The sequence below is a fragment of the Ascaphus truei genome, chromosome 2 (genome assembly GCF_040206685.1).
Source record: "Ascaphus truei isolate aAscTru1 chromosome 2, aAscTru1.hap1, whole genome shotgun sequence".
NCBI classification, from domain to species: Eukaryota; Metazoa; Chordata; class Amphibia; order Anura; family Ascaphidae; genus Ascaphus; species Ascaphus truei.
In genome coordinates, this window is record NC_134484.1 from 123,493,876 (window position 1) to 123,519,439 (window position 25,564).

Genomic DNA, 25,564 nt, shown 5'->3' on the forward strand with positions numbered 1-25,564 from the left:
AGGTTACAGACCTCTCTGAGGCGTGTGAATGTGCTCACAAGGAGAATTTCTATTTGCTATAAAGCTTCCTGGTATCCTCTCATTCTTCAATATCTTTCTATTCTCTTGCACTCTTAAAGATTTGTATATATGAGAATAGCTTAAGAATACTTTTTCCACTCTACGAGAATTGGGGTTTAATATTCACTAATAGGTCACAATATTTATCACATTATTTATACTTCTATATTATTTGTTTACTTCACATATTTTTATTATACTTTTTCCACACATATCATTTATATCTGTTTCTTAAATTACTTCATTTTACCCATTTGATTTTATGATACAAGTTTTTCACCTATGGCGACACTTTTTATTGCTTTGAATCATTCTTCATGAAACTTTTTGCTGTAACAGCTGTGCAACACTTAACTACCCCACAGTGTACCAAAACCGCTGAATAGGGTTTCTTGCAGCTCACTATGTAAATGTGATGACCATGCGTATATTGCCACAAATTGAAAATGCAATTGCACAAACCTATGAGCACTCTGAAGTATAAAATAAACAAAATATGGCACATAGACTCAATTTTGATTTCACAACAAACTAAAAGGCTGTTTATCTGGACCAATCTGTATTTCACTGCATGCCATGGTTGTATGCGCCTCTCTGAAAACGAATGTACATTATACATATGGTGATTACAAAATAGGGAAAAGGAACTCCGTCCAGTATGCACTCATACCCAGAATTATGATGAGATTGATTTTGCCTAAATGCTATTCCTATAAGGACTAACTGATGCTTTAGCAATGAAATAACTTACAACCAGCAATAACCAAGTGATTCTCCTATACCATTAGAGTGCTGGTAATCACCGCACCCGGGCTAATATGTACTTGTTGAATTTATTTGACCTTCTTTTTTCATTTTTGTATATATATTTTTTCTCCCCTTATTTTAATAAATACAATATTAGAAGTTGATTTACATCTATAATCTTATCATAATTCTGTGAGCGGAGTCCCTTTTTTCTGTTTTGTAATTGCTTCATTTTTACTCCCCACCTTCCTCTGTCCTTGACTGCATGAGGCTGTGGCAAGAGTTATGTTTGTGCTGTCCACATTATTCCTTCCGTGTAGAAAAAGGTTTATGTATAAATAAGCAGTGATGTGTATTATTATGAAAACACAGAATGGAGTTCACCAGAGGACATTTGCAGGAAGAGCTGCACTCGATGTGACCACTGCTCACTGCTGACCTAATGTTACTGTAGATGGACCTAATTTATTATAGAGAGATGTTTTTGAGAACATGAATAGGAAACAAGAACCTTGGATGTGGTAAATTAAGTGATTTTGATGTATTCAGTATCAGTTGTGCTGAGGTCTCTGGAGTATATGTAGATACGTTTGGGTGGAAACATAAGCTTCAAATTACAGGTAGCATTATTAGCTTTCTAATACTGTGTGTTCTCAACCAACCTCCCACACAGATGTCAAGAATCCATGAAGAATAATTGGCAGCAACTAGAACGAAAACACCCACACCCACACCCGCTTACATACTGTATTACTGCATGTCTTGGGTAAAATAAGCTGAATAGAGATGTTTTGAAAGACTGATCGTGGGGGTTATAAAGCTCTTGCTTTGCAGACTTCCTGATTTAAAAAAAATAAAAAAATATATTTTTTAGATACAATATGCAGGGTGTCGTATAAGATGAACTATAGTAGCATTTATGAGGACTGTATGTATTATTTTTTACAGACTTCTGTATCTGTTGATACACAAGATATTAATGAAAACTGAACATAACCATTGTAATTGGGGAGTTTTTTTAGGCTACCAGGTTTTCTTCTTCATTCTGATATTTCATTACAAACACACTTCCCACACAAAAAAAAAATAACCCAAACTTGGTCTATGTTTTTGATGCACTATTATCTTGTACGTTCACAGATCTGTCATGCTCTATTTGTAGTTTTTCAGCAAGCAGATTTATTACAGGATTAGTTTTATGGGTAAAACTTGTCAGTAATGCCAATATGTTTGCCGTCTTCTTCTTAGGGTGTATGTCGGATAGAAAGTACACTTGCCTAGACAAGTGAAAAGAGACCCCTATATAACTATCACTCACTGAAATGAAGTACTGTATAATGTATGTAGAGTAAAACTTAACCTTTATTGGTTGAAACCAATAAAGGTTAAGTTTTACTCTACATACATTATACTTCATTTCAGTGAGTGCTAGTTATATAGGGGTCTCTTTTCACTTGTCTAGGCAAGTGTACGTTCTATACAATATCCCTTCACCCCTGGCACCACCGCACAGACTGTAGCAAGAGCCACCTTTCCTTCCCTTCTCTCCCCCTCTTTTCCCATTCTCTTTTTAGATTTTCGGTGTATGTCTGAAGCAGAAGTGTTAAACGCGTATCTATAGGAGTCGTACACGGGATTGGTTTATTGACATACCGTACATAATTCTAAATTACACTCTTGTTCTAATTACTTTCAATTGCAAATGATGCCCATCTAGCTTGGAGGTATGGAGTATCTAGCCTGGTTGTGAAGGATCAGACCTGGGATTTCTGCTTACAGAATCATGGTAGAGGTGGTACATTGGAATTAAATGTATACCAAATAAAAAGCATACAATGTACTTAATTAGAATGATTTTAATGAGTAATTTGCGCTTTACACATATTGTTACCATTTCTTATTATTATTATAACTGTGATGGTGCCTGCCAATCCAGGATTTATAACTCTAAGCTTAATAGGCTTACCTTAAGAAAAACGACAGTATACTGTGATGAATTATTCATGGAAAGCCAAGGAGTAGAGGAGTCTGTATTTGCTAACCTGGTACAGTGCAAACAACATTTGTGTTACTGTCCCAGCCAGAACTGGATGTGTTGAAGAACATGCATTGTTTTACTTACACTGAAATGTAATAAATTATTGCTATAAAAGTGTTCTTGTATAACAGCACACACCGATCACAAACAGGACAGGTTTTGATATCCTTAACAGATGCATATTTGTAATGCAGGGAAACCTCCCTAGTCTGCAGTCCTTGAGGACCACTGCTCTAAAAGATCCTACTGGCGCTGGTCCAAGAGATTTAATTTCGCAAGAGTCTGGATCGGTGCTTCAATCAGATGAACCAGTGTTTAGTTTTATTGAGCTCACACCCTTTAGGTGGGAAACAATTACACTTTGATATGTTGTTATGCTTAGTGCAATGACATGTCTGTTCAATTACATTTTGGGAAAGTATCAAATGAGTGTACAGTATCTGTAACTATGGCAAGTTATTGATTTTACATACATGGGGGGTAATTCATTATACTGCGATAGTGCAGATTGGAGCACTATCGCATGAAAGCTCGTATTCATATCAATATAGGAATTTCCATGCGATAGTGCCCCGATCGTCACTTTCGTCGTTTAAAGAACTGCAATATCAATGTGAGTTTCTATGCAACCGTCTCCTAATCGGTTAATGAATAACACCCATGGTGTGTAAAATAAAGTTTTTTTTTGTACAGTACATGGTGTGAAAAAGTCCTTGTTTAACATGCTATAAAAATAAATGGGTAAACCCTAAAAAGTTATCTTAGCCGATCATGATTTACAGCATAAAAAGGTAATTAAAAAAAAAGTGTGTGTGTGCCGAGCACTCGCATTTTAAGTGAAACTTCTTTGTCTTTTGTAACACATTGTATTTGTGATGTTTTTAATTAAAAATCAAAACACAATTTCAGTGACAAAACACAAAGAAGTGTGACTTAGAATGCACGTGCACGGCACTAATATATTTATACTAACTGTGAATTGCGCGTGTGTGTGCAACTCTGCGCATGTGTGTGCGACTCTGGTTGTGTGACTGTGTGTGTGTGTGTGTGTCCGCATCGGGATCTCGGGGGACGCGGCTCTCTCGCGCTCTCTGCCCGGTGTTTCTGTCTCCTCTCCTCCCTCTCGGTCAGTGGCGCACATGTGCAGAGTCCGGCACGCATGCGCAGAGGCCCACGGCCATGCGCAGAGGCCCGTGGCTGTTAGTGCCCATGCGTGCTGGAAGAGTGGGGAGTGCCAAATACTTGGTGAACAAGGGCGGTGCTGTGCATGTGTGCTGGGGTCTGCAAGCCCGTTAGCAGCGTTACGTCACTTTTGTTACGGTTTTTTATTACAAGGCGATGCATTTTTTCCCCATGAAAACCCTGTAGGTGCCAGCAAAGACGTTTCACTTAAATAAATAAATAAAGTATATATTATTATTTTATTTTTTTATAAACATGTTTTATCAATCTAGGTAAGAGAAGAGTGCAGACTTCTGAATGCTCCACCTGTGCCTCCACGCAGTTCCAAGCCATCATCCCCCACCACATCTGTTCCACCGGTGACCGGAAATAACGCACAGCAGCAAACACGCTCTCCCAGTCCTACGCTCTCCTACTACTCTTCAGGACTGCACAGCATGTAAGTGCTGCAAGTTCATGTAAACAGGATCTTGTACACACGTATGTGCTCTACATTATAATATTACATTTGACAAAAGGAGACACAAGGTGAATTCTAATGGTTTGTTGAAATGAAGTACATTTGCAGTATATGTAACACCAGTGCCCAACATCACCATGAGGACCGAAGGTTGGGTTGTTATAAAAACATGTTTTTATGTCTCTGACTCACAGAATTATGGCCACTAGAGGATAATGAAATGATTTTACCAGTGTGCCATAATTTAAAAAAAGAACATTCCAAAGCAACTCGGGTCTCGTAACTGAGGCTGAGATGAGGGACGTGAATCGATGGGATTTAAAGATATAACAAATATATGGGGTTTAGTTACAATAATTATTATATACCTGTTATTACCTACGTTTGTAGTTAATAAACATTGCAGGTCCTCCTCTTAGCAAAGGGTTTAATTATCTTCAGGTTTCATGTTTACTTGTTACTATAACGTTTATAAATATATTCTTATATTGTATTGGTTCCAGCTGCTATAAAAATGTATTACAGTATATAGTTCCATTCTAGTGTCATACTCCTACATCTTAGAAAGCGAACGATGGGTCTAATGTTCTACTTTGATGTATTTTAAGCTACGTTTTGCAAAGGTATATTGTTACTATTCATTATTTCTACATTAAACACAGTTTCTGAAGCATATTAAAATAAGGTGAGCAATACTGACACTGGAGTAGGCTTAGTGTAGTCCTAAATAGAGATTGGCATGTGTTCTGCCTAAATCCGAATCCAACGCGGATTGGCCGATTCCTTTGAGCCGTGGATTTCCACAGCTCCGTCTCAGAGGTGGATTATTTTTTTCCCCCTTACTACCGATATTCCGCCCGGCGAATTGCACAAATCCGAGCGGATTCTGGAGGAGGACACTAACATTTTAGTAGTGTCTCCAGTTATATGTATACTGTATATCCCCTTAAAGCTCCCTCCAAATAAATGAGGGAGCCTGTGCTAAAAAAAAGGAGCACACCTGAGCTACCTGGGAGATATGCTAATCGTTATGCAAAGTATATTTCAATGAGTGTCATCCCAAACTTTCTAAAAGGATTTCCATAAGAATTATATTGAGTTGATAAGCCTGAGGCACATAGTGACTGGAATGGTGTCCTGGTGTCCTCCTCGATTTTCATATATTTGTTAGTACCCAAACCACAGATGGATTCTGGTGTGCGGAATGGATTTAGGTAAATCCACGTATCGGATTCAGACCGGTCCTGAATATCCAGGCTTGCGGTTCAATACCAGCCTTATTTAATTCTACTCTCACGGTTATGTTCAGATCTTTGTGGAGTGCGAGTATACGTGTTTATTATAAAGGAAGTTTAGGTATAATAACCAGCTACATGTTTAAAGTACATACAGTATGGAGGCCCATGTTTTGAAGAAACTTGCATTCTTGGGCCCAGATCCACAAAACATGACATATGAGAATAAAGGCGTGTTAAAGCTTAGCACCATTTTGTGTCTGGGCCTTTCGGGACAAATGTTATCAGTAGAATGAACACATTTATTAAACGTAAAAGTTTGGCCCAAATGTTTGACTTAAATTACCAAGGTTTTCCTGGAACCTTTATCTGCCACATTAATGTAAAAATCAGTGGATAAACTATCAAAAAACCAGCACAACCGTTATGTAACCACTTAACTTGGCAAACCATAGCACATTCATGCCACAGACGAAAATACTATAGCATTCTGTGGATTATTCTGATTCTTCCCACCCGCAACAAACCCATGAATAAAAAATCACCTTCCGGACCATTTATTTTAACTGAGGTCCGTCATAAATCATCTTTACTTTGAAGCAAACGCATTTAATTCTGAGTTTGTAATACTGCCATAAAGCAAATACTGTCTCGCAGATGCTTAAGTAGAATATTAATTTTGCAAATTAAAAACATACCGCCCACTAAAATGTCATAATGTAGACAAATGAGTGTGGGAAGCAAACAGCAATATGATGGTGCTCTTTCCTTTTTATACTCAGTAGTGTGCAGAGAATTGCAGAGCAAAGCCATGCAGGCTGCTCCTCTATCGTCCAGTATCAGTTCAAGAATACAACCCACAGTTTGCTGTTACATTGTCACTAGCATAGCACATACCATATATACTACAGGTTAGCAACAATTTACATTTAGTGTGGACTCTGAATAGGTCATTGAGTATTTCCTTTGTGTGGCAACAATTAAAGATTCATTCTGAATTCCTGGTTCCCCTGGCAGAACTACGTCGACTGGTATGATTGACTGGCCTATCTTTATAATTTCCTCAGTTGTTGAGTTGGATAGAAATGAATGGACTGTAAGAGTGGGGTTCCTCAGAGTGCATGGCTTATGTCACAGAGTGTACAGTGCTTATCAACTGATGGGCAAAATAATATTCATTGTGAATTCCAAGGCGGCATACAGACAGCAAATCTGTGGATGGGCTACATACAATCTTTATTGACAAAACATTGTGGTGGGATTCCCAAATATATGAAGGCTGTATTCTTAATCGACCTGGTTATTAAAATATCTGATTTATTGAGTCAATTTACTGACTTGGTGCTAAACACAAATATAAAGTGTTATGTTTAACGTTAAATAAATAAAAAATACTCAAGGTGAAACTGTATATATACAGTTTATCCTGTCTTAATTAAACCTGTTTGAAAACTCTTTTCAATACTACATATAAATAAGTAAAGAGGAGTTCTTAAAGTGATGCAGGGGGATCTCATCCACTTTGGACAGATGGCCAACTGCGTGGTGTATACAATTCTGCCAGGAAATATAGTCTTGAAAGCATTGTCCATTTAAATATACTGTTCTGTAATTTTGGAATGCCAAGGTTGTGCAAGTGAAGTAAAAATGGATCAATAACCCAAATACCACTTGCAAAATATTTTACCCTTGAGTTGACTAAAGTTAGTAGTAATTAAATTAAAGGTTATTAGTAGTCTTAAATCTGCAATCCTCCTGAATTATTATTATTATTATTATTTCTTTTTTTGCTTTACAGCATTAGATCCGGAGGTACTTTGTTGCTAAACCATGTTATTTTTAGCTCTGGGTACACCCATTTCCTGAGATACTTATCGTCGTAGTTGCCGGTGTTCTCGCTGGACATTTTAAACATCCGTACAATAGGAAACCGCAACGGAGGATGTTGCAGCTTCCTATTCGCCACAGGACACACAAAATTTGGAGGCCATATTGAACACCCAAAAGGGTAGAAGAACACTGGTAACTAAACCTGTTTTTAACTCAGGAATTAGGTCCTTGTAGCCAAAATTAATGCTTCCCAGCCTAGAAATATTGCAAAGCAAGTATACACCAACCTCACACTGATGATACCCATCAAGGTTGAAACAGGTCTGTGAGTGGTTTGACTTGCTTTGCTAGTCCCATGCTGTGCTTAAAAGCTCTGTGAACGGCGATGCATCTGCTTAAATGGGCTCCATGTGTATGGATATTCCAGGCAAAAGGTGACACGTGTGCTCATTTGCATGTAATTTCCCAGAATCCCTTGCTGCAGTGGGAGCACTGTATGCTATGTGATAATGGTTGAAAGGCGGGGGTGCAGACCTGTCTAAGACATGTGAATGTGCTCACAAGTGATATTCTTTATTGGATGGATATATATATATATATATATATATATATAGTGGTTGACAAATCACCAAAAAAATCTACTCGCCACACAAAAAAATCTACTCGCCAAACGTGTGCTGCTTGGGCCAATATTTACTCGCCCGGGGGTTAAATCCACTCGCCCGGGGCGAGCAAATGTATAAGTTTGTCGAACACTGTATATATATATACATATATATACAGTGTTCGACAAACCTATACATTTGCACGCCCCGGGCGAGTGGATTTAACCCCCGGGCGAGTAAATATTGGCCCAAGCAGCACACGTTTGGCGAGTAGATTTTTTTGTGTGGTGAGTAGATTTAACATCGTGGCGAGCTCCTATTGGCCCAAGCAGCACACGTGTGGTACTAGGTGGCGAGTAGATTTTCTTGTTCGGCGAGTAGATTTTTTGGTGATTTGTCGACATATATATATATATGTTCTGCATGATTTCTGCTTTAATACACAATTGTTTTGATCTATTGTATTCACTGATTGCCTATAGGTAAGCATTTCCACAGCTTTTTTTTAATTTTAATAAAGTGCAGCGTTGAAAAACTTACCATGTACATGGGAGGGCAAAGGGAATGACTTTTGACTTGATAATAAAAAGTATGTGTGCACAACCTGTCATCCTTGCATTAATATTGTATTTGTTATTTCCAGTGGCATCACAGAAAATGAAGCAACCAACTCTTCTGATAGTGCTCAAGTTTCATGCTATCCATGCAACTGGATGAAAAACGAATCAACTGAGCTTGAAAGCAAGTTACCTTGTGGGAGTCCCTTATCAGAAGTCCTTCCTTCCCGATTATCTTGGCCAAATCGATACTGTGGGGGGGCAGAAGGCATTAACGTGAATGATTTGCTTGTGGATCAGTGCCGCAGTTACTACAGTTATCCTCGGCAAAAGACACCAGGCACACCCAAGAGAAATTGCCCAGCTCCATTTGATTTTAGTGGCTGTGATTCTTTGACAGGGTGTATGCAGGTGACACCAATTGAGTGTAGTGATGTTACCACTTGCTGCCCGAAGTCTGCAAGCTACTCACTGGAATGTACCACTGAGAGAGTTTTAGATGATAACAGTACAAAACAAAGTCTGTCGTGTCCTGCCTTACCCCCACGTGCACCAAAACCAGGTGAGGGCAACCCTGTCTTAGAACCACTATCTCTATCTATGAAAATAGATGGAGCTGAAGAAGAATTACAGTCTCGTTCTCCGGATGTCTCAGAGGAACATTATTTTGCTAAAAAGTGCATGCAGGACATCTTCTCTATTTCTTACCCCTTCTCTTCTCCTCTCCACATGCAGCTAGCACCGAGATCTTGTGGTGATGGTTCCCCGTGGCAGCCACCCACTGACCTTACTGGACTATCCATTGAAGAGGTGTCAAAATCTCTAAGGTTCATTGGTTTGTCAGAAGACGTTGTGTCATTTTTTGTTTCTGAAAAGATTGATGGAAATTTACTTGTTCAGCTTACAGAAGAAATCCTCTCGGAGGACTTTAAGTTAAGCAAATTGCAGGTTAAAAAAATATTGCAATTCATTAATGGATGGCGACCGAAGATGTAGTTCTAAAAGTGCTATAAGGTACTGAACAATGCTAAATGGCACTTGCCCGAAGTGCTGAGATTAGTACAACCGGGAAATGTTTTTGCACTAAGAAAATAATCTTGGCTGTATATATATAAAAAGAGAAGAAATTATTACTATGCAGTGAAAGGTACAAGTTGTAGACGGATCACTTTGTACTGTATTTCAATGCAAACAATTAAGAGAACACTCAGTGTGCCTTGTGCATTACTGAATACTGAGTAGCTGCTAAGAACTATTTTGAGATGTTAAAGGGAACTCAATTTTATTTTTATTCTAGAACCTTCATGTCGAAAGATGTAACCTATATGATTTAGTAGACAAAGATTAAAAGAGCCGTCTCCCCTACTTATTTTTTTTTTTTTTACCTCCCATTTCATAAGGATGGGAACCGGCCTGTCCCCCACACCAAACCACCACTAGTTTCAACTCTGGTGACCCCTCTGGTTCCCGAGATACATACTGGTGAAGTGACCGGGTTTAAATCTTGGACCAATGGGAAAGCCGCAACATCATCGGTTTGAGCTTGCAATTGGACGGCCATTTAAATCCCCTTTAAAAACAAGGAAGTAATAATGGTACAGTTACTTCACCAGTACCTATCTTGGGAACTGGGGCTGGTGGGTGGGAGGGGGGTCTCTGGTGCTGAAAATCACGTGATTTGACGCTGGAGAACCCCATGGTTACAATCATATATTTTTTTAATTGGGGGTTAGTTGTGGGGGAATTGCTCTTTTAAAGAAATAGCGTATAGGTATATTTTAGTGGTCTACAGAAAATAAAATAAATTTGCTTAGTATTTTTTTTTTTTTTCTTTGCAAGGTTATGAAGGAACACTTCTTTATAGGCAATTCATCACAGAGGGAATTGAAACCCTTTTTCTATCTTTCAGTACGGGAACCCTTTTCATTTATTTTTTTTCTCTCCCCTGCATCCTCCATCATTAAAAGATTTACAGCAGTATTATACATCTGGGACAAACATTTGTTTAACCTATCTCTTATGAAAATACACATGCTGTACTATGCGGTGATGCAGTATGTATCATATCTGGATCTACAAAGCTCTTGGTCTTTTGGAGAAAATATAATTGAAAGTGGCCCCAATGCATAGTTACACTCTGGCAAGGTCTGTCATATTATCCTTATGTAGAGTCCTACAAATAAACAATGAGAATCCCCCTACTGTCGTTTCTTGAAGGATAAATAGAATGTTTGGAATGTTCATAGTTTTATTTATTGCGTGGGGGGGGGTTCGAATAATAGTTTTGGGGTCTCTGTTACTTAAGGAAGCCATGTTTTACGCTGCTGAACGATTGGGATAACCCTCAAGAGAAAGCTTTGTTTCAGCATGTTCATTTTCAGAGGAATGAGTCTTAATGATGAAATGCTGTTTTTAAGATAAAGGTACTCTATTAAATGCTATTTTTTTTGACATGTTGAATAAAAATTAGAATGTATCAATACCCAGAACAAAACAACTACCTGAGATGTAGAAACTCATTGTGGACAAAATATAGACATTCATAGACAATATATGTTTCCCTGTATATATAAATATGTATAATATATAAACTTATTTTCACTCCTTATGTTTTTGCTTGTGTGTTCTTTAAATACTGATTGCGACTCGCATACTACAGTATTCAACCATTTACATGAATACCACTTTTATAAAGGATTACTGTACAATAGGTCTGTCATCTGATGTCCTGATTATCGTACACATCATACTAAACATCATATTTGTTACTTATTAAAGATGACAGTGAGAATGAGCCATCATGTCTGTCCTCAATTGAATTATATATTATTACAACTTAAAACCATCATGTATATCTCAATGGATAGTTACTTATTTATATAAAGTGGTACTTCTAGCCTAGTAGTTGTTTCTTAGAAAATCTTCTACCACAGTGGAATGCAGTAATTACTGTAGGTAGAGGTGGGAGATCACAGTGAAGAAGGGTTATACATTGGCAGCTTTATTTGCTAAACTGCATTATGCTCTACAGATGCAGTGCCCATAATTTTACAAAATCACGCGGTGTATACCTCGGAATACCCATGTAATGGCAAGGGATTACTTACAACCATACTGCTTTAAGACGCGAGTGCAGAAAATGGCATTTTAGTGTTCTGGCTTTTAATGCTACAGATGCAGCGGCTGTTATTCGAACAAATCACGGCGCCGCTTTCGTGTGCTCTGCTGTATTCCACGCGGCAGTAACGCTGCCAATCGCCCCAGGCACACGTGTTTATCGCGGTTGCTTTGTTTGAATTTCATGGCTTGTGTGCAATTAAATGCAATGAAATTAATGAATTGAAATGTGTACAGTACTGTGCTACTGTGTCAATTTCAGGTGTTTAAAAACCAGAACACTAAAATTCCATTTTCTGCACTCACGTCTAAAGGTGGTACGGTTGGAAGAAATCACGCGCCATCACATGGGTATTCCGAGGTATACAACGCGTAAAGTGTTTCAATAACGGCCGCTGCATCTGTACTTAACATTTGCATAAATTACTTCTCCTACATTTCAGGATTTTATAAAGTAAAGGATTTACTGTAGTTATATTGATCAGTATTACTTTATTATTCATGGTGGTGAAACCGTAAGCAGTATACACTATACCTACATACACTCAGAGCCAGCAACTGTGGAGGAAGCCCGGGAACAACGACCCTACCATATAGGGTCCACAGTCCTTTAGCCACTACCCCTCACACCCAACACTCCTCAATCCGCTATCCTCTAGGCCCCACCCCTACGACAGATGCTGCACCTCACGCCTGTGGCCCTCTGTAGTCTTTAGCAGGCCCATCCGCGGACCTGTAGGTGCCTCTTTGCCACTAGATGCCTCCCCTTGGACCAGGCCCCTCTTCCGCAGACCCACCTGCAGGATGCAGGTAAGTCCAAGAGGTGTGCCTGCTCCACCCTCCTCAACACTAGGGCTTCCCTCTCTTCCAAACCACCTAACCCCACACACCCATTCCTTCTTCCTCCCCTCCCATACACTGCAAACATTCTCCTGCCCAGGCGAAAACCTCCCTACCTGCCTTTCTCCCCCACCCTCTCCCAGATACAAGCCACCTCTCCCTCCCCCCCTCCCTCCCTCCCCCTGCTTTCAGGCCCAAACCTCCACCTTCCCTTCCCCCTGAGGCCTAAACCTCCTCTGTCCACTGTTCACCACTCCCGGCTGAAATATCCCCTCAAAAAGCTCAAACCTCCCCCTCTCCCACCCCCCTCATGCTCAAACCTCCTTTCCACATTTTTGGGGGAAATTATTCTGTTTTGATGTATTCATAACTGGGTTAATCTCATTGGCATAAACAAAAATTATTACTTGGCATTAAATAACACAAGCGATACAAATGAGCATTAACTCCTAGATATCCGAGTTGATCTGCGCTATTGGTGCAATTGGGTGTTTGTAAGGGGTGGTGGAGTTGGTCATATATATATTTTTTACGTATGGTTATGTAATAGGCCTTTTAACAAAACCAACAAATACATTACAAAGGAATGCCTTCAGTCACCAAAGGGATTAACATATAACAAAGACCCTATAAATAAAACACAAAACATCCATTTGTACACATTTTAGGCCTTTTGTAGCCCACTTGGTAGCTGACTTACCATAAGTGACTTACCACTGGTAGCTGACTTACCATAAGTATTTTTATTTTATTTTAAGGCAATTCATATCCTCCTGCATTCAGGAGCACAATTGAAACTACTGTATCTAGCCCCTCTTCCCCCTCCCAATCGCAGATCGGGTCCCCTAAGGTGTTCTGGGGTCTGGCTAGGTGTCTGTGTGGTGCATACCCGCTAGCAACAGGAGGGCCTGAGTCTCCCGCGATGACATGGGGAATAACAGATTACTGGGGTGGATGCCTTCGTTCTGGTTCAATGGTGCAGCACCTCCATCTATAGTAAGCCCCAGGAATGCGGGGTGGAATCCTTACCACAGAGATTCCCCACAGGGATGAGAGATTCCAGTCTCACACAAGGATTTCTTTTAAAGCAGCAGTCTCTTTGTTCTCCAGGGCAGCAGCAGCAGCCGACAGGTACAGTGATGCACAGGCCACTAACTGTTCTCCCTTGTGATGGTCATGCCTCCACTCTGGATCCTACGGGCATCCAGAGTGGGGCTAGCTCTTCCCTCACCCCCTAAGCAGGGTGAGAGGTACTTGGTCCACCTCTCTAACTATAGTTAGATCAGCTCTACTCATGAGCTGATCACTCCTCTGCTTCCTAACACTATCACTCTAACACTTCACACACTTGTGCACTAAATAGGAAGTGACACTGCTTTATGTAACCTCCAGTAGGCACCGCCCCTGCATCTCTTGATTGGACACAGGGTCACGTGACCTACCTTCACTCACACAACCCAGTGTCATAAGCGGAGGAAACCCATGTCAACTCCTGGCAATCTGCCCTTAGCAGAATTTACACACAGGAGGAGGATAGAACTATAGCCCCATTTCTTACCAGGGCTACATGTATTATTGTTTTTTAAACTAAACCTTCATTGACGAATGCCCACAATTTTGGCTTTTGTTAAGAAAGGGAAAATTGAAAATATCATATCTTGGTCATATCTCTGTTTTTCCCTCGCAGATGTGTCAATGGAATCCCCTATCATGCGGTAATATGGGAATATGTATTGTCGCAAACTGAAGCATTGCCATCTTAACTGTCACACTGCATCAGTTTATAAAAGCACATGGCTTTAATTTTGTACTAATTTCATCACTGAGCATTTTGGGAATGGTTTTAGGTTTTGTGGTAGGACAGGGGTGCGCTACCTTTTCAGACTGCGCACCCATGCCTGCTCGCCCTCCTCCCCCCCTTACCGGGTGTCCGGCGTCTTCTGACACTGCGTTACCATGGTGACGCGTCGCTGGAAGCCGCAGGAGACAATGTAAGGGAAGTTACAGAGGCCTCGCGTGTGCTCCTTGGCATTCAATTTAAATGCCTTGAGGAAGAGCGTGGGACCTCTGTAACCGCCACGCCCTCCTCCCCCAGAAAATCTCGCGCATCCAAGTTTGCGCACCCCTGGGGTAGGAGATAGTCGGTAACGTATTATGTAGCAAATGTTGCATGCAAAATTGGTAAAGTTTTCCTCTCTGATTTTGGCAAATAAATCCACCAGGTGTGAGGTGCCCTCATAAGACATTAGTGCAAGAAACAAGATGATGCTGTGTGCTTTGTACAGTACACTAGCTGCTGGTACAACATTTTAGCTCCATCTTTATACATTTCCCCCAAAGTAGTTTTTTTGTTTTTTTTAGCTCAACTTAACTTTTTTGTGATGACGTGTGCATTAAATGTTAATGTTTAAGCAAAAACAGTCAAACATTACAAAAACTAAAAATCTTACATGACCATATACATTTTGTTCTCGTCATTCAGCAAAAACAGGTTTGACATTAACATTTGTCGGTTTTATTTCTGCTTCTAGGAAGTTGCAATTCATTGGGGAAACCTGTGAATGACAATAGTCTATTCAGACTTGACGATTTGTAATAGACTGCAAACCGGACTGTACAGTCTGTTACTACTCTCCTGCATACACACGCACCTGCCTTGGAGTGTCCCTTCTTATCCTGTAACATCTATACATTTCAGTGTGAACATTGGGTGTTCAGCTTTATTCTCTAAATAAAATGTTATGTACTAAAAATCTAAAACGATGTGTGTATAGAAAACCACTGTACCTGTGGTAATACTGTAGGTTGTCTTTAAAATGGATCATTTTCCAATTATTTATTTTCAATTAGCTCTTTATGCTTTATAGTGATCACTGTTTGCATATGAAATCTGGAGATTGTTAGTGTTTGTGTGGGATGGTGCAAGATCACACAAAATACACTGGAGGTAAATTATCCATATCTACTTAATATTTCCTTATCCCCTTTCCAGCTCTGATTCATACAATTTTAGTACTAAAAGTGTTTCCATCGCTCTCATCCAATCATTAAGTAATCTAATTGCAAATAAACAGTCTTGTCTCATACACAGCGGTCCATATTGTTATTTAGAATAAAAACTGATAAAAAATGAGATGCAACACTTTAATGTATTTGCAACTGTCCCATGCAATCTGATCCATCACAATTATTTTAAATTAATTTTATTAAAAAGTAATCATTTCTTAAATGCAATAGTCCACAGCATTCAGTGAGCAACAAATATCAAATTAACTATGCAAATGAGTATCTTGGTGGCTTGTGCTTGGGTACTTCCCCTTGGTACCTTGTATTCATGGTGTCCTAGCTGGCCATCAATCTTGGCTGTTTATTCAGCAGCCACTTACATGTTTACATTACTAAAGAAACTAATTTTGCCTATGCCAAACTAGGTGTAATTTATAGGAACAAAGCCTCCCCAAGTCTGCTGGTCAGAAAGCACATCGCACAGCAGATGCTAATGCCAATTATAGACTATGGGGACATAGATTACAGCTTGGCACCCCAAACCCACCTTGGCAAACTTGATACCCTCTACAACTCAATATGCCGCTTTTTCCTCCAATGCAATTACAACACACATCACTGTGAAATGTTCAAAGAATTAGATTGGTCATCACTTGAGTCTAGGCGCAAAGTTCATCTCTCCTGTCTTGCCTTCAAATACTTTCTGGGCAAGCTACCCGTCTATCTGAACAAGCCCCTCACCCGTACCACATGCAGCACTTATCTGAGATCTGACTCCAAAAGACTGTTCATGGTCCCAAGGTTCAACAAAGTATCCAGCTGCTCCTCCTCTTACCGTGCACCCAAAAACTGGAACAATCTACCGGAGATACAGCCACCACCAGTCTAAGTTCTTTCAAAAGTAAAGGTGTCTTACATTTTAATCTTGTCCGTAACTGTTGCATACGCCTATAATATATATATTATCTTTAACTGTGCGTGCAATGTCTTGTATATAATTTACTGTATAACCCTTTTTACTCATTGTAACCTGTATTTGTCATCATAACTCTGTGCCCGGGACATACTCACAATGTATTACTTCCGGGTAAAACATTTTTATAAATAAATATGCACACTGACGTAAAGGTAACACTAAAAGAAATCAAACATTCATTAATATACAGATAGTTGTAAATGAGGTTGAGAAAAGCCATATTTATATAGAGTTCACCCTATGTAAATTATGCTGTCATTATGAAGAACGCTATAATTAAATGAGTACGCAGTAAAAAGTGACAGTGAAATAACACATTGAAAAGAAAACATAGCTGTACCATCCCCTGAAACATGTGGTTTTATTTGGTGCTTAAGTATGATAATGGCCTTCTCACACGTCACTGATTTTGATATTAAGTTGGCTTTGTTTTTTTGTTTTTTTTTTACTTTTTCAGATGTAGCATTGGTGAAACTGCAAAACAATGTAGTATGTTTAAACACTGCAGCAAAGGTCGTCAATCCTGCATACATACAATAATTTACGCTTTCCTGAAGCAGATTGATCATCAATTGGAGTTTTCAGGCAATCGCACCACAATTTGCTGCTTTGATGTTGAGAATTAAATACATTGCTTACTATATTTCTAACTGATACAAATGTAACGGAGGTACTGTACACCGAACAATAAAACGGGGGGAAATATTGTAAGCTTGAAGTCAAATGGGTAACAAATGTGATGTATTCATTAATAATCTAAATATTGATATGTGTCTGGAGTATAGAAAAGGATTGCTCCGGGGTCTAGGTTAAAAAAAAAGTCTGTATTTGAAGTTAATCTTTATTCAACTTCTTTCATTTAGAATTTGCACTTTATGCTTCATCCTGAGCATTGTTTGCCTATGAAATCTGGAGTTTTTAGTACTTGCAGTACTGTGTGGGATGGTATGATGGAAAATATGTGAGGTATTCTGATCACATAGGAAGTACAGTATGTGGGAATGTTTGGTGCGTAGAAATAACCCTAAACTATTAGAATTTTGCAGTTTAAAGCCCACTATGCCTTTTTTCCCCTCTTAACATTTCATAACGTTAAATGCTGGAATAACTGGCCTTTTAGCTCCATCAAGTGGATATAACATTAAAGTACAACAGGGTTTAAGGGTCGGTCTCATTCTCCCTTCTCTTTACACGGATCTGAGAGAAGGCCTCATGAAGAGTAACACCGCCACTAGGGTAAGGAACACAACCAGGTGCTGGTAAGGACATGTATAAGAGAAAGTGTAAGATAAAAGGGAGAAAGAAAAAGGATGGAGGCTGTGCTCTAGAAGAAAAGAACTGCTACGGGGAGGAGAAAAATGGGCAAGCATACCGTATATAAAAGCAATAACTAATTGACAACTGGATTCATATTTACCCCTTTGGTTTGGTATTAAAAGTTTAAAAAAAACAACACACAGAACTTACTTCCGACGATCAGAGACGGGGCTTGTTCCCCTTGGGACTCGCCTGAAAGGGAGGCAGAATACGCCACACAGACAGACCTGGAAACAAAGGAAGACATTAAAAACCTCTTCATGAACATAACACAAATGATGAAACACAAAGTGGGCGAAATCAAAAAAAGATGTAATTTCGTTGGGTGAGACAGTAGATGATTTGGAGACCGCTGCAGGGACAACATCAAAGGCCAGGAGCAAATGTCACACAAAAGTCAAGAACAAGAGGAGAATATGCAGAACATGCTCCAGCATATTGAAGATCTAGATAATAGGTAGCAACGCTCTAATGAGATTTACAAGGTTGATACAGAGAGGATCAGAAAAGAAACCCCAAGTTGCACTCAGTGTGGGTATATGCAGTAAAGGTACTAGGACTGTGTAGGTCCGTGAGATACAATATCTCTATAAGGCCAGTCATGTGGCTTGATAATCAGCTGCACTTAAAACAAAATAATACAATTTTATTACATCAAAACATTATACATAGGGAGATAATATTTACCTTGAAATGTTTCAAATCCCCATAGTGGTGCATCAATGTGGTAGTATACTGTGATATATATAACAAACGTATGTATAAATGTTTGTGTAAGTAAAAGATATATATATATAGGTATCCCCAGTATAATCTACTCAACCATCCTAATATGGAATCAAGTTAGGTATCTGGTGTACACACTATAATCAGGTATCTCCCTAATGGGTGCCCTGATAGGTACCCATTAGGTACTGAGGGTGATATGGAACTGGATATATTCCAAAGGTCCAGATATCAAACAGATGCCCTCTGGATGCACGTATGTATAGGCATAAATAGTGACTCAGTGATGTGCAGATCAAATCAATTTGGGTACATATAGGTAGGACTTTATATCAGTAAGTTGTGATAATATAGGTATTTTACCCCCTAGTAGGTATTACACATCCTACTAGGGGGGTAAAATACCTATATTAACACAACTTACTGATATAAAGTCCTACCTATATGTACCCAAATTGATTTGATCTTGACATCACCGGGTCACTATTTATGCCTATACATCTATAGGGTAGAGTATCTCCTATGTCTCACTATTGCGGGAGACCTATAAGGATATGCCTCAGAGTTGGCCTGGATGTACCAGACAGAAGATATCAAATTAGTGCAAAAAGTACAGTGGGAGGTGGCAAGTTGATGCCTTGTTAACTGATACGAAAACATGGCAAACACCCCGACTTTGAGCTATTGGAGAACAAACTCAAATCAAACATAAACAGAGATTAAAGATAGAAAGCAGCGAAAAAATTTAAGAGACTGCAGATTTCAGGGAGGGGAAAGTATTTAGGTTCAAAAACCGATACCAACAAGGCAGACTACAGACAAGGATACAAGATTCATCGACCGAAAGGGAGTTATCTTCCAGTGACACTGAACCCGAATGCAATCGAAATAGATCCGACAATATACACACCACACCAGGTCCCCTCCTTCCAGTACCTCCAAGATCCTGATCTTTTTTAGATGAAGCTGGTCAACACACCAATACCTCCATAAAAAGAAAACATGAAGGGGGCAGGGTGGATTATCTGCGAGACAGAGAGAGATCGGCGTACCAGGAACAACCGGAAAAGGGGCTCACGGAAATACCAACACCAAACGACCCAAGTGATCAATCTGCCCCACAAAACACTAAGCTTAGATCACTTGAAAGTACTCTCGAAGGGTCTATCTTTCTGTCCAACCAGTCACATGGATACTTTTGAAATTGTCAAAGATTTAAACCTATTCTCAAGAAAGCCATCATTGCACAAATTTTTCAACAGACTTTGCAATGGAATAGCTGTAATATGCCCTATGAGGACTTTGACCACAGGGACCATGTCTATGTCAAAGTCCTCAATAGCCTCTTGGAAGAAAACGAGAGACCTTTAGGTGAAGGTCCTTTCACTGACCTAAGGAGTACGTCTACATTTGTGCCGCCAATTGAGACAAGCACAAACGTGGACATCTTTACCAAATTGGTAACCAAAGATCTGATGAACTTACCTATCATCAAAGGTAATCAAAACCTTAATTACAGTGAAAGGTCAGCTCTGAAAGATCTGGAACAGGGTAATAACATCATAATCAAACCCTCTGATAAGGGGGGGAACATAGTGATATTGGATCTGAATGATTACGCCCAGGACAGTAGACACCTCCTGTTGGATAAACTGTGTTATACCATCCTCAAATCTGATCCTACCACTACTTTCCAAAAAGAGTTGACTTGTATCCTCAAAGATGGTTTGGCCAAAAAATGAATCTCAAAAAGTGAATAGGATTTCATGTTGGTAAAGACACCAAAAATGGCCACGTTTTATCACTTACCAAAGATTCATAAAGGGATTTTCCCACCTCCAGGCAGACCAATAGTGTCGGGAATCAAAAACCTGACATCAAATGTGAGTGTAGATATACAGTAGACTGCTTTTTGTGACCATTTGTAAGTGTCCTGCCGTTGTACCTTTGTGACATTAATGATGTCCTACTAAAACTAGAGGACATCCTTATTGATTCACATACACATCTTGTTGGTCTTGATGTCGAAGGTCTATACACCAGTATACCCCATACCTCAGACATGATGGCTGTGTCACATTTCCTGAAAGCTAGAGACTAAAAATCTATGCTCCATAATTAATATTGTCTTAAAACGTTTGGATTATACCTTGACATGACATTGCTTGCTGTTCGACCACCAACTGTTCATCAAGTACAGGGCACGGCGATGGGGACCACCTGTGCTCCCACCAATGCCAATTTATATTTGGCCTGGTGGGAGGTAACTGTGGTCTTCAGTGAAGACAAGGAAAGATTTACAGAACAAGTCGATCTGTGGATCAGGTATATCGACGATGTTCTACTCTTATGGAGGGGTACAGAACACCTCCTAAGTGATTTCGTCGATTCATTAAACAAAAATGAACACAACTTAAAATTGACATACCAAGTCAATAAAGACAAAATCGATTTTTTAGATCTCACCATAACTAAAAATAATGATAAGCTTGAAACTAGTAAATTTAGGAAACCAACATTCACAAACAATTTATTAAGGGCTGACAACCATCATCCCAGACACATAAATAACATTCCGACAGGCCAATTCTTAAGATTAAGACGCAACTGTTCGACTGTATCAGAGTACAAAAGACAAGCCACCGACTTGAGCACAAGATTTTATGAATGGGGCAACATCAAAGGCACGGTGACAAAAGCATACCACAGAACATTAACGACTCGTAGACCCAAACTACTCACAGATAACATCAGAAAACACACCGACGAGACCATTAGCTTTATTAGCACATCATATAGCCAATAGGAGGTACAGGGCATATTTCTAAAACATTGGCACATCTTTTTGGAAGACCCTGACCTGAAACAAGTTCTCCGTGATGTTCCAAGTATGGGTTGTAGGAGAACCAGAAATATAAATGACAGGCTGGTACATAGCAATTTCCAATATCGACCAAAAAGAACCTGGCTTGGGAACAAACCACTAGGCTCACACCCTTGCTGAAGGTGTAAGGCCGCAAATTCATGAATAACACCAAGGAGTTCTCAAATTCCAACAAAACAGTCTCAATTCAAATCAAAGACTTTATCAGCTGCTTGACCGCTGGGGTTATTACCTAATATCCTGCAACTGCGGCAAATTATACGTAGGAAAAACCCACAGACAACCTAAAACAAGAGTGCTTGTTTTATTGAGTATTACTCAGCCACTAATTGAGCCAGCTGTGCTGAAGTAGGGATATCCTGAAAACCTGGCCTGTTTCTGGCCCTCGAGGACTGGAGTTGTGAACCCCCGAGCCGAATCTTCACCGATCGATCACAGGAGAATGGATGGATCGGCAACCTAGCTTATCACTTGTCAGTGTGCAGATTGTATTGATGCACATTGAACGAAAAAAAAAATATATATATATATATTTTTTAAAACGGCAGCTTGAACTGCTGCTTTAAACTAAAATGTTGTAGCAAAATTGTCCAATATCAGCAGAGAATCTTTTTTTTTTTAATTGGATTTTTTTTTGTTGAAAGTAGCAAAATCATTGTGTCAAATTATCTGGTACCTTCCCTTATCTATATTGCTCATTAGCTTATTTTTTTCCCCCCTCACAATGCTCCTATTTTTCATATTTTTGGGGGTTTTTTTGTTTCAATATTTCTTATTATTTTACTTAAATAAATTAACATCTTACTTACATGTACAATTTTGATAAAGGAACAATATTTATACATCTATCTTAGTAAAAACAATTCTTTTCATAACAATTTGTCTTTACTATTTTCTGTCTGTGGCATATCAATTTAATTTTTATATATAAATCTCTTTGGATTCTTTTAATTTCACATTATTCTTATTTTTTATTTTTTAACATAGAAAAGATCAAGAAAAAGGACAGATAAAGATGGGGCCAGAGAGGAAAGGAATGGGAAGTTGAGGGAGGGAATGCTTAAGGGCTAAAAGGTAAAAGAGACAAGGGATAACAATCAGCCATGATCAGGATTCTACCTAAGAAACGGAGGCCACAGTTCCCATGCCTTATAGAATTTATCTAATTTTCGATTCAGTTAAGCTGAAAGCTTTTCCATTAATTTAACTTCATTCACTCTTTTAATTATTGTATGTCTTGATGGTACATTTATATTCTTCCACAATGCTGCAATAGAGCAACGGGCTGCTGTAAGAACAACAGAGATCATTTTTCTCATCGTATTAAATACCTCTTCAACAGGCTTTGCAAATAAATACGCTAGTGGGTCTAGAGGAATTATTGTATCTGTAATTTCCTGTAACATATTCTGGATTTTTTTTTTTAGTTATTTTTTAAACATTGCAAAACAAAATAGTTTTTTTAATTAAATATTCCCCCATCGCCAATGTTGAAGGCGCCTGTAATGGTGCCTGTAGTGATTATTCAAGGCTCAAGAAGTTAGAGCTTATGTTTTGTGAAAAGGTAGAAGAAGAGAATTACTCAGGGACAGCTAACCAAACTGAGATATTTTATTAGTAAATCCACATTCCTATGCTTTATTGTTGGCAAACTATCTTGTGACCTTATGCACTGTCTAATTCTTCTAAATTTCTGATATATTATTTCACTCTTCATTCTTCTTGTTACAGCAATCCTGCCCTCCTTTTACCATACGGATTTATCTACCTTAAAATAGAAACAAGTCTAAAACGGGTTTTTCTTCTGAATGTCACTGCTATAATGCACTACCATTACTGTAAGTGCCACCCTGTGGCAAACCAAGGAACCTGTTCTGCAAACTGAATATACTGTACTGTATAGTAGCAGGAATTCCAGTTGAAATTATTAACTGTAAAAACACTTCAATAAAGTGTAGAACGGCTCCACTTAGTGGTAAATCTGTGAATTGTTGGGTTTTTTTCTTCCTTTTTTTTTTTTATAGCATACAGTGTTTTGCCACAATGTAAACTTTAACATTAACAACTTTAAAGCACCTAGAGACATCAGTTTGGAGAAGCATGTCATTGCTAAATTGTGTTCTTAGTATGGAAATCTTTGGTCCATAGAAAAGATTCGCAGACTGTGTTATGTTTACACTTGTGCAAGATTAATATATTCTAAGGCCTCGGGAATGGTGCTGCAGACCGCGCGGAGGTGTCCGCACACTGAGCGATCAGGCTGCCTTAAGGCAGTCCGTGCGGGCGCGTGTGCGCAGGAGTGGGCGCGCGTTGCGCAAGAAATCGGTTCAAACTGATTTCTTGGCGCGACAGGCCGGACAAGTTAGCGGTTTGCCCAATGAGGGCGGACCAGCTCCGTAACGCCCCTCGGCACGCCCCCCACGGCCTGTCTAGTATGGCCAGGGAAAGCACCCGCTTTCCCTCAGCCTCCACGCGCCTCTGCACGGGAGAAGTCACTATGTCCGAGGCCTTACAGTTTTTACTTTGTATAGCTAATTTCCTTGCAGAGCATTCCACATGGAAGATATTGAGCCTTTTCTCATTGTGAACTGGCCCTTTCACTTTCTTACTGTAAGCACAACCATTCATATAATCATAACTGTGAGTCCAGCTATGAGCACATGTAATGTTTAGAAGGCCATGCTTGCATTTAATCTGTGCAGAGATTGCAATTGCCAAGGGTTTCAATCAAGTAAGATTTGGGGCTCTGGGCAAAATAAAAATAATAATATAATAATAATTAATGGAGAAGTACTGCTTTCTATCAGTGAGAGTCCATTGACGTCTATAAGACTGCTGAGGTTAATCAGTGATAGTTGATGTGATGGGAAGAAGGGTCCTATCACTGACATACAGTACTGCCAGAATACCAATTTCTGAGCCACTCATAGATTTGCATGAATGTATATGTTTATAGCGCCAACGTTGTAAAATATTCATTGCTTTAGAAAAAAGAATGACGACAGAATGCAGGCAATTATATATAGCATAGCCTCCCGGCCGCTATGTATTTTCCTGGGCCCTACTAATGTAAGTCCTGTTAGGTGCAGGCAATGGATGGGATAATTCCTGCATAAGGCCTGTGTGCTTTTGCATCCTTGGATTATAATAGCAGTATCCAAGGGCGGGCCTTAGCAACAACCAGAGAGTGCCAACCTGAGGGGTGGGTACTGATTGGACCACACACTGGATGTGAGGGCCTATCAGTATACAGATCTGGCTTGTTATGAGTCAGAGTTACAGCCACTCCCCAAAGGATATAAATATTGGCGCTTCTCCCAAATTCTAGGTCCCTATCTCTTTCTCTCCTCCCTGTGGAGTGAGCAACATCTGCCCTCCATCTCATAAGGAGATGTGAGGAGGGGTCCAACAGGCCTGACCTGGGCCTAAAGCCTGAGTCAGGGCAATGCCATAAGGGAAGAATGTAATTGCTCTGTTATGTGATCCGCATGCAATAAAGACCAAAGAAAATATAAAGGAGTGTGATACACTGTCTGCTAAAAGAAGAAGAGGTGTCAGTATGGGTCATCCCCTGACATCACAGAGGATCCATGCTGACTGGAGGCGCTGCACCAAGCAAGAACTAAGGTAACCTGTGATCCTGTCCTGTTTTTTCCCACAACTTTGCTGAGCACTCAGCCCTCCTGTTTACCAACAGGTACAGCCCAACAAATTAGAATTTGCCGCTCGCAAGCGCGTCATGTTAGCGTTTGCCTGATGAGGGCGAACCAGCTCCGTGACGTAGAGGCCGTGCCCCCAGACGCGCGTGCACCTAGCCGGCCAGGAAAAGCACGGCCGAGCAGGGCGCAGCGCTGGAGCGCCAGCGCGCCTCTTCCCACCCTAACAAGGTGCAATAGGGACAGATGTATAGATGCACAAAAGAGAAAAGGAGGTCCCTGTAGAATGCACTCAGTGCAGTGATACCTATATGGTAGAGTAAATCGC

The 25,564-nt window shown here is 39.7% G+C and overlaps 1 protein-coding gene across 2 annotated transcripts in view; it reads left to right on the forward strand.

Moving 5' to 3' along the window:
- Positions 1-11,322, forward strand: part of GAREM1 (GRB2 associated regulator of MAPK1 subtype 1) — a 224,758-nt gene extending 213,436 nt beyond the window's left edge. For both annotated transcript variants that reach the window (XM_075584688.1, XM_075584690.1), the window contains 2 exons: positions 4,300-4,466; positions 8,801-11,322. In XM_075584688.1, coding sequence (XP_075440803.1) covers positions 4,300-4,466; positions 8,801-9,710 — 1,077 coding nt within the window. In that variant the 3' untranslated portion in view covers positions 9,711-11,322. The remainder of the gene's footprint in view (positions 1-4,299; positions 4,467-8,800) is intronic.
- The last annotated feature ends 14,242 nt before the right edge of the window (positions 11,323-25,564 follow it).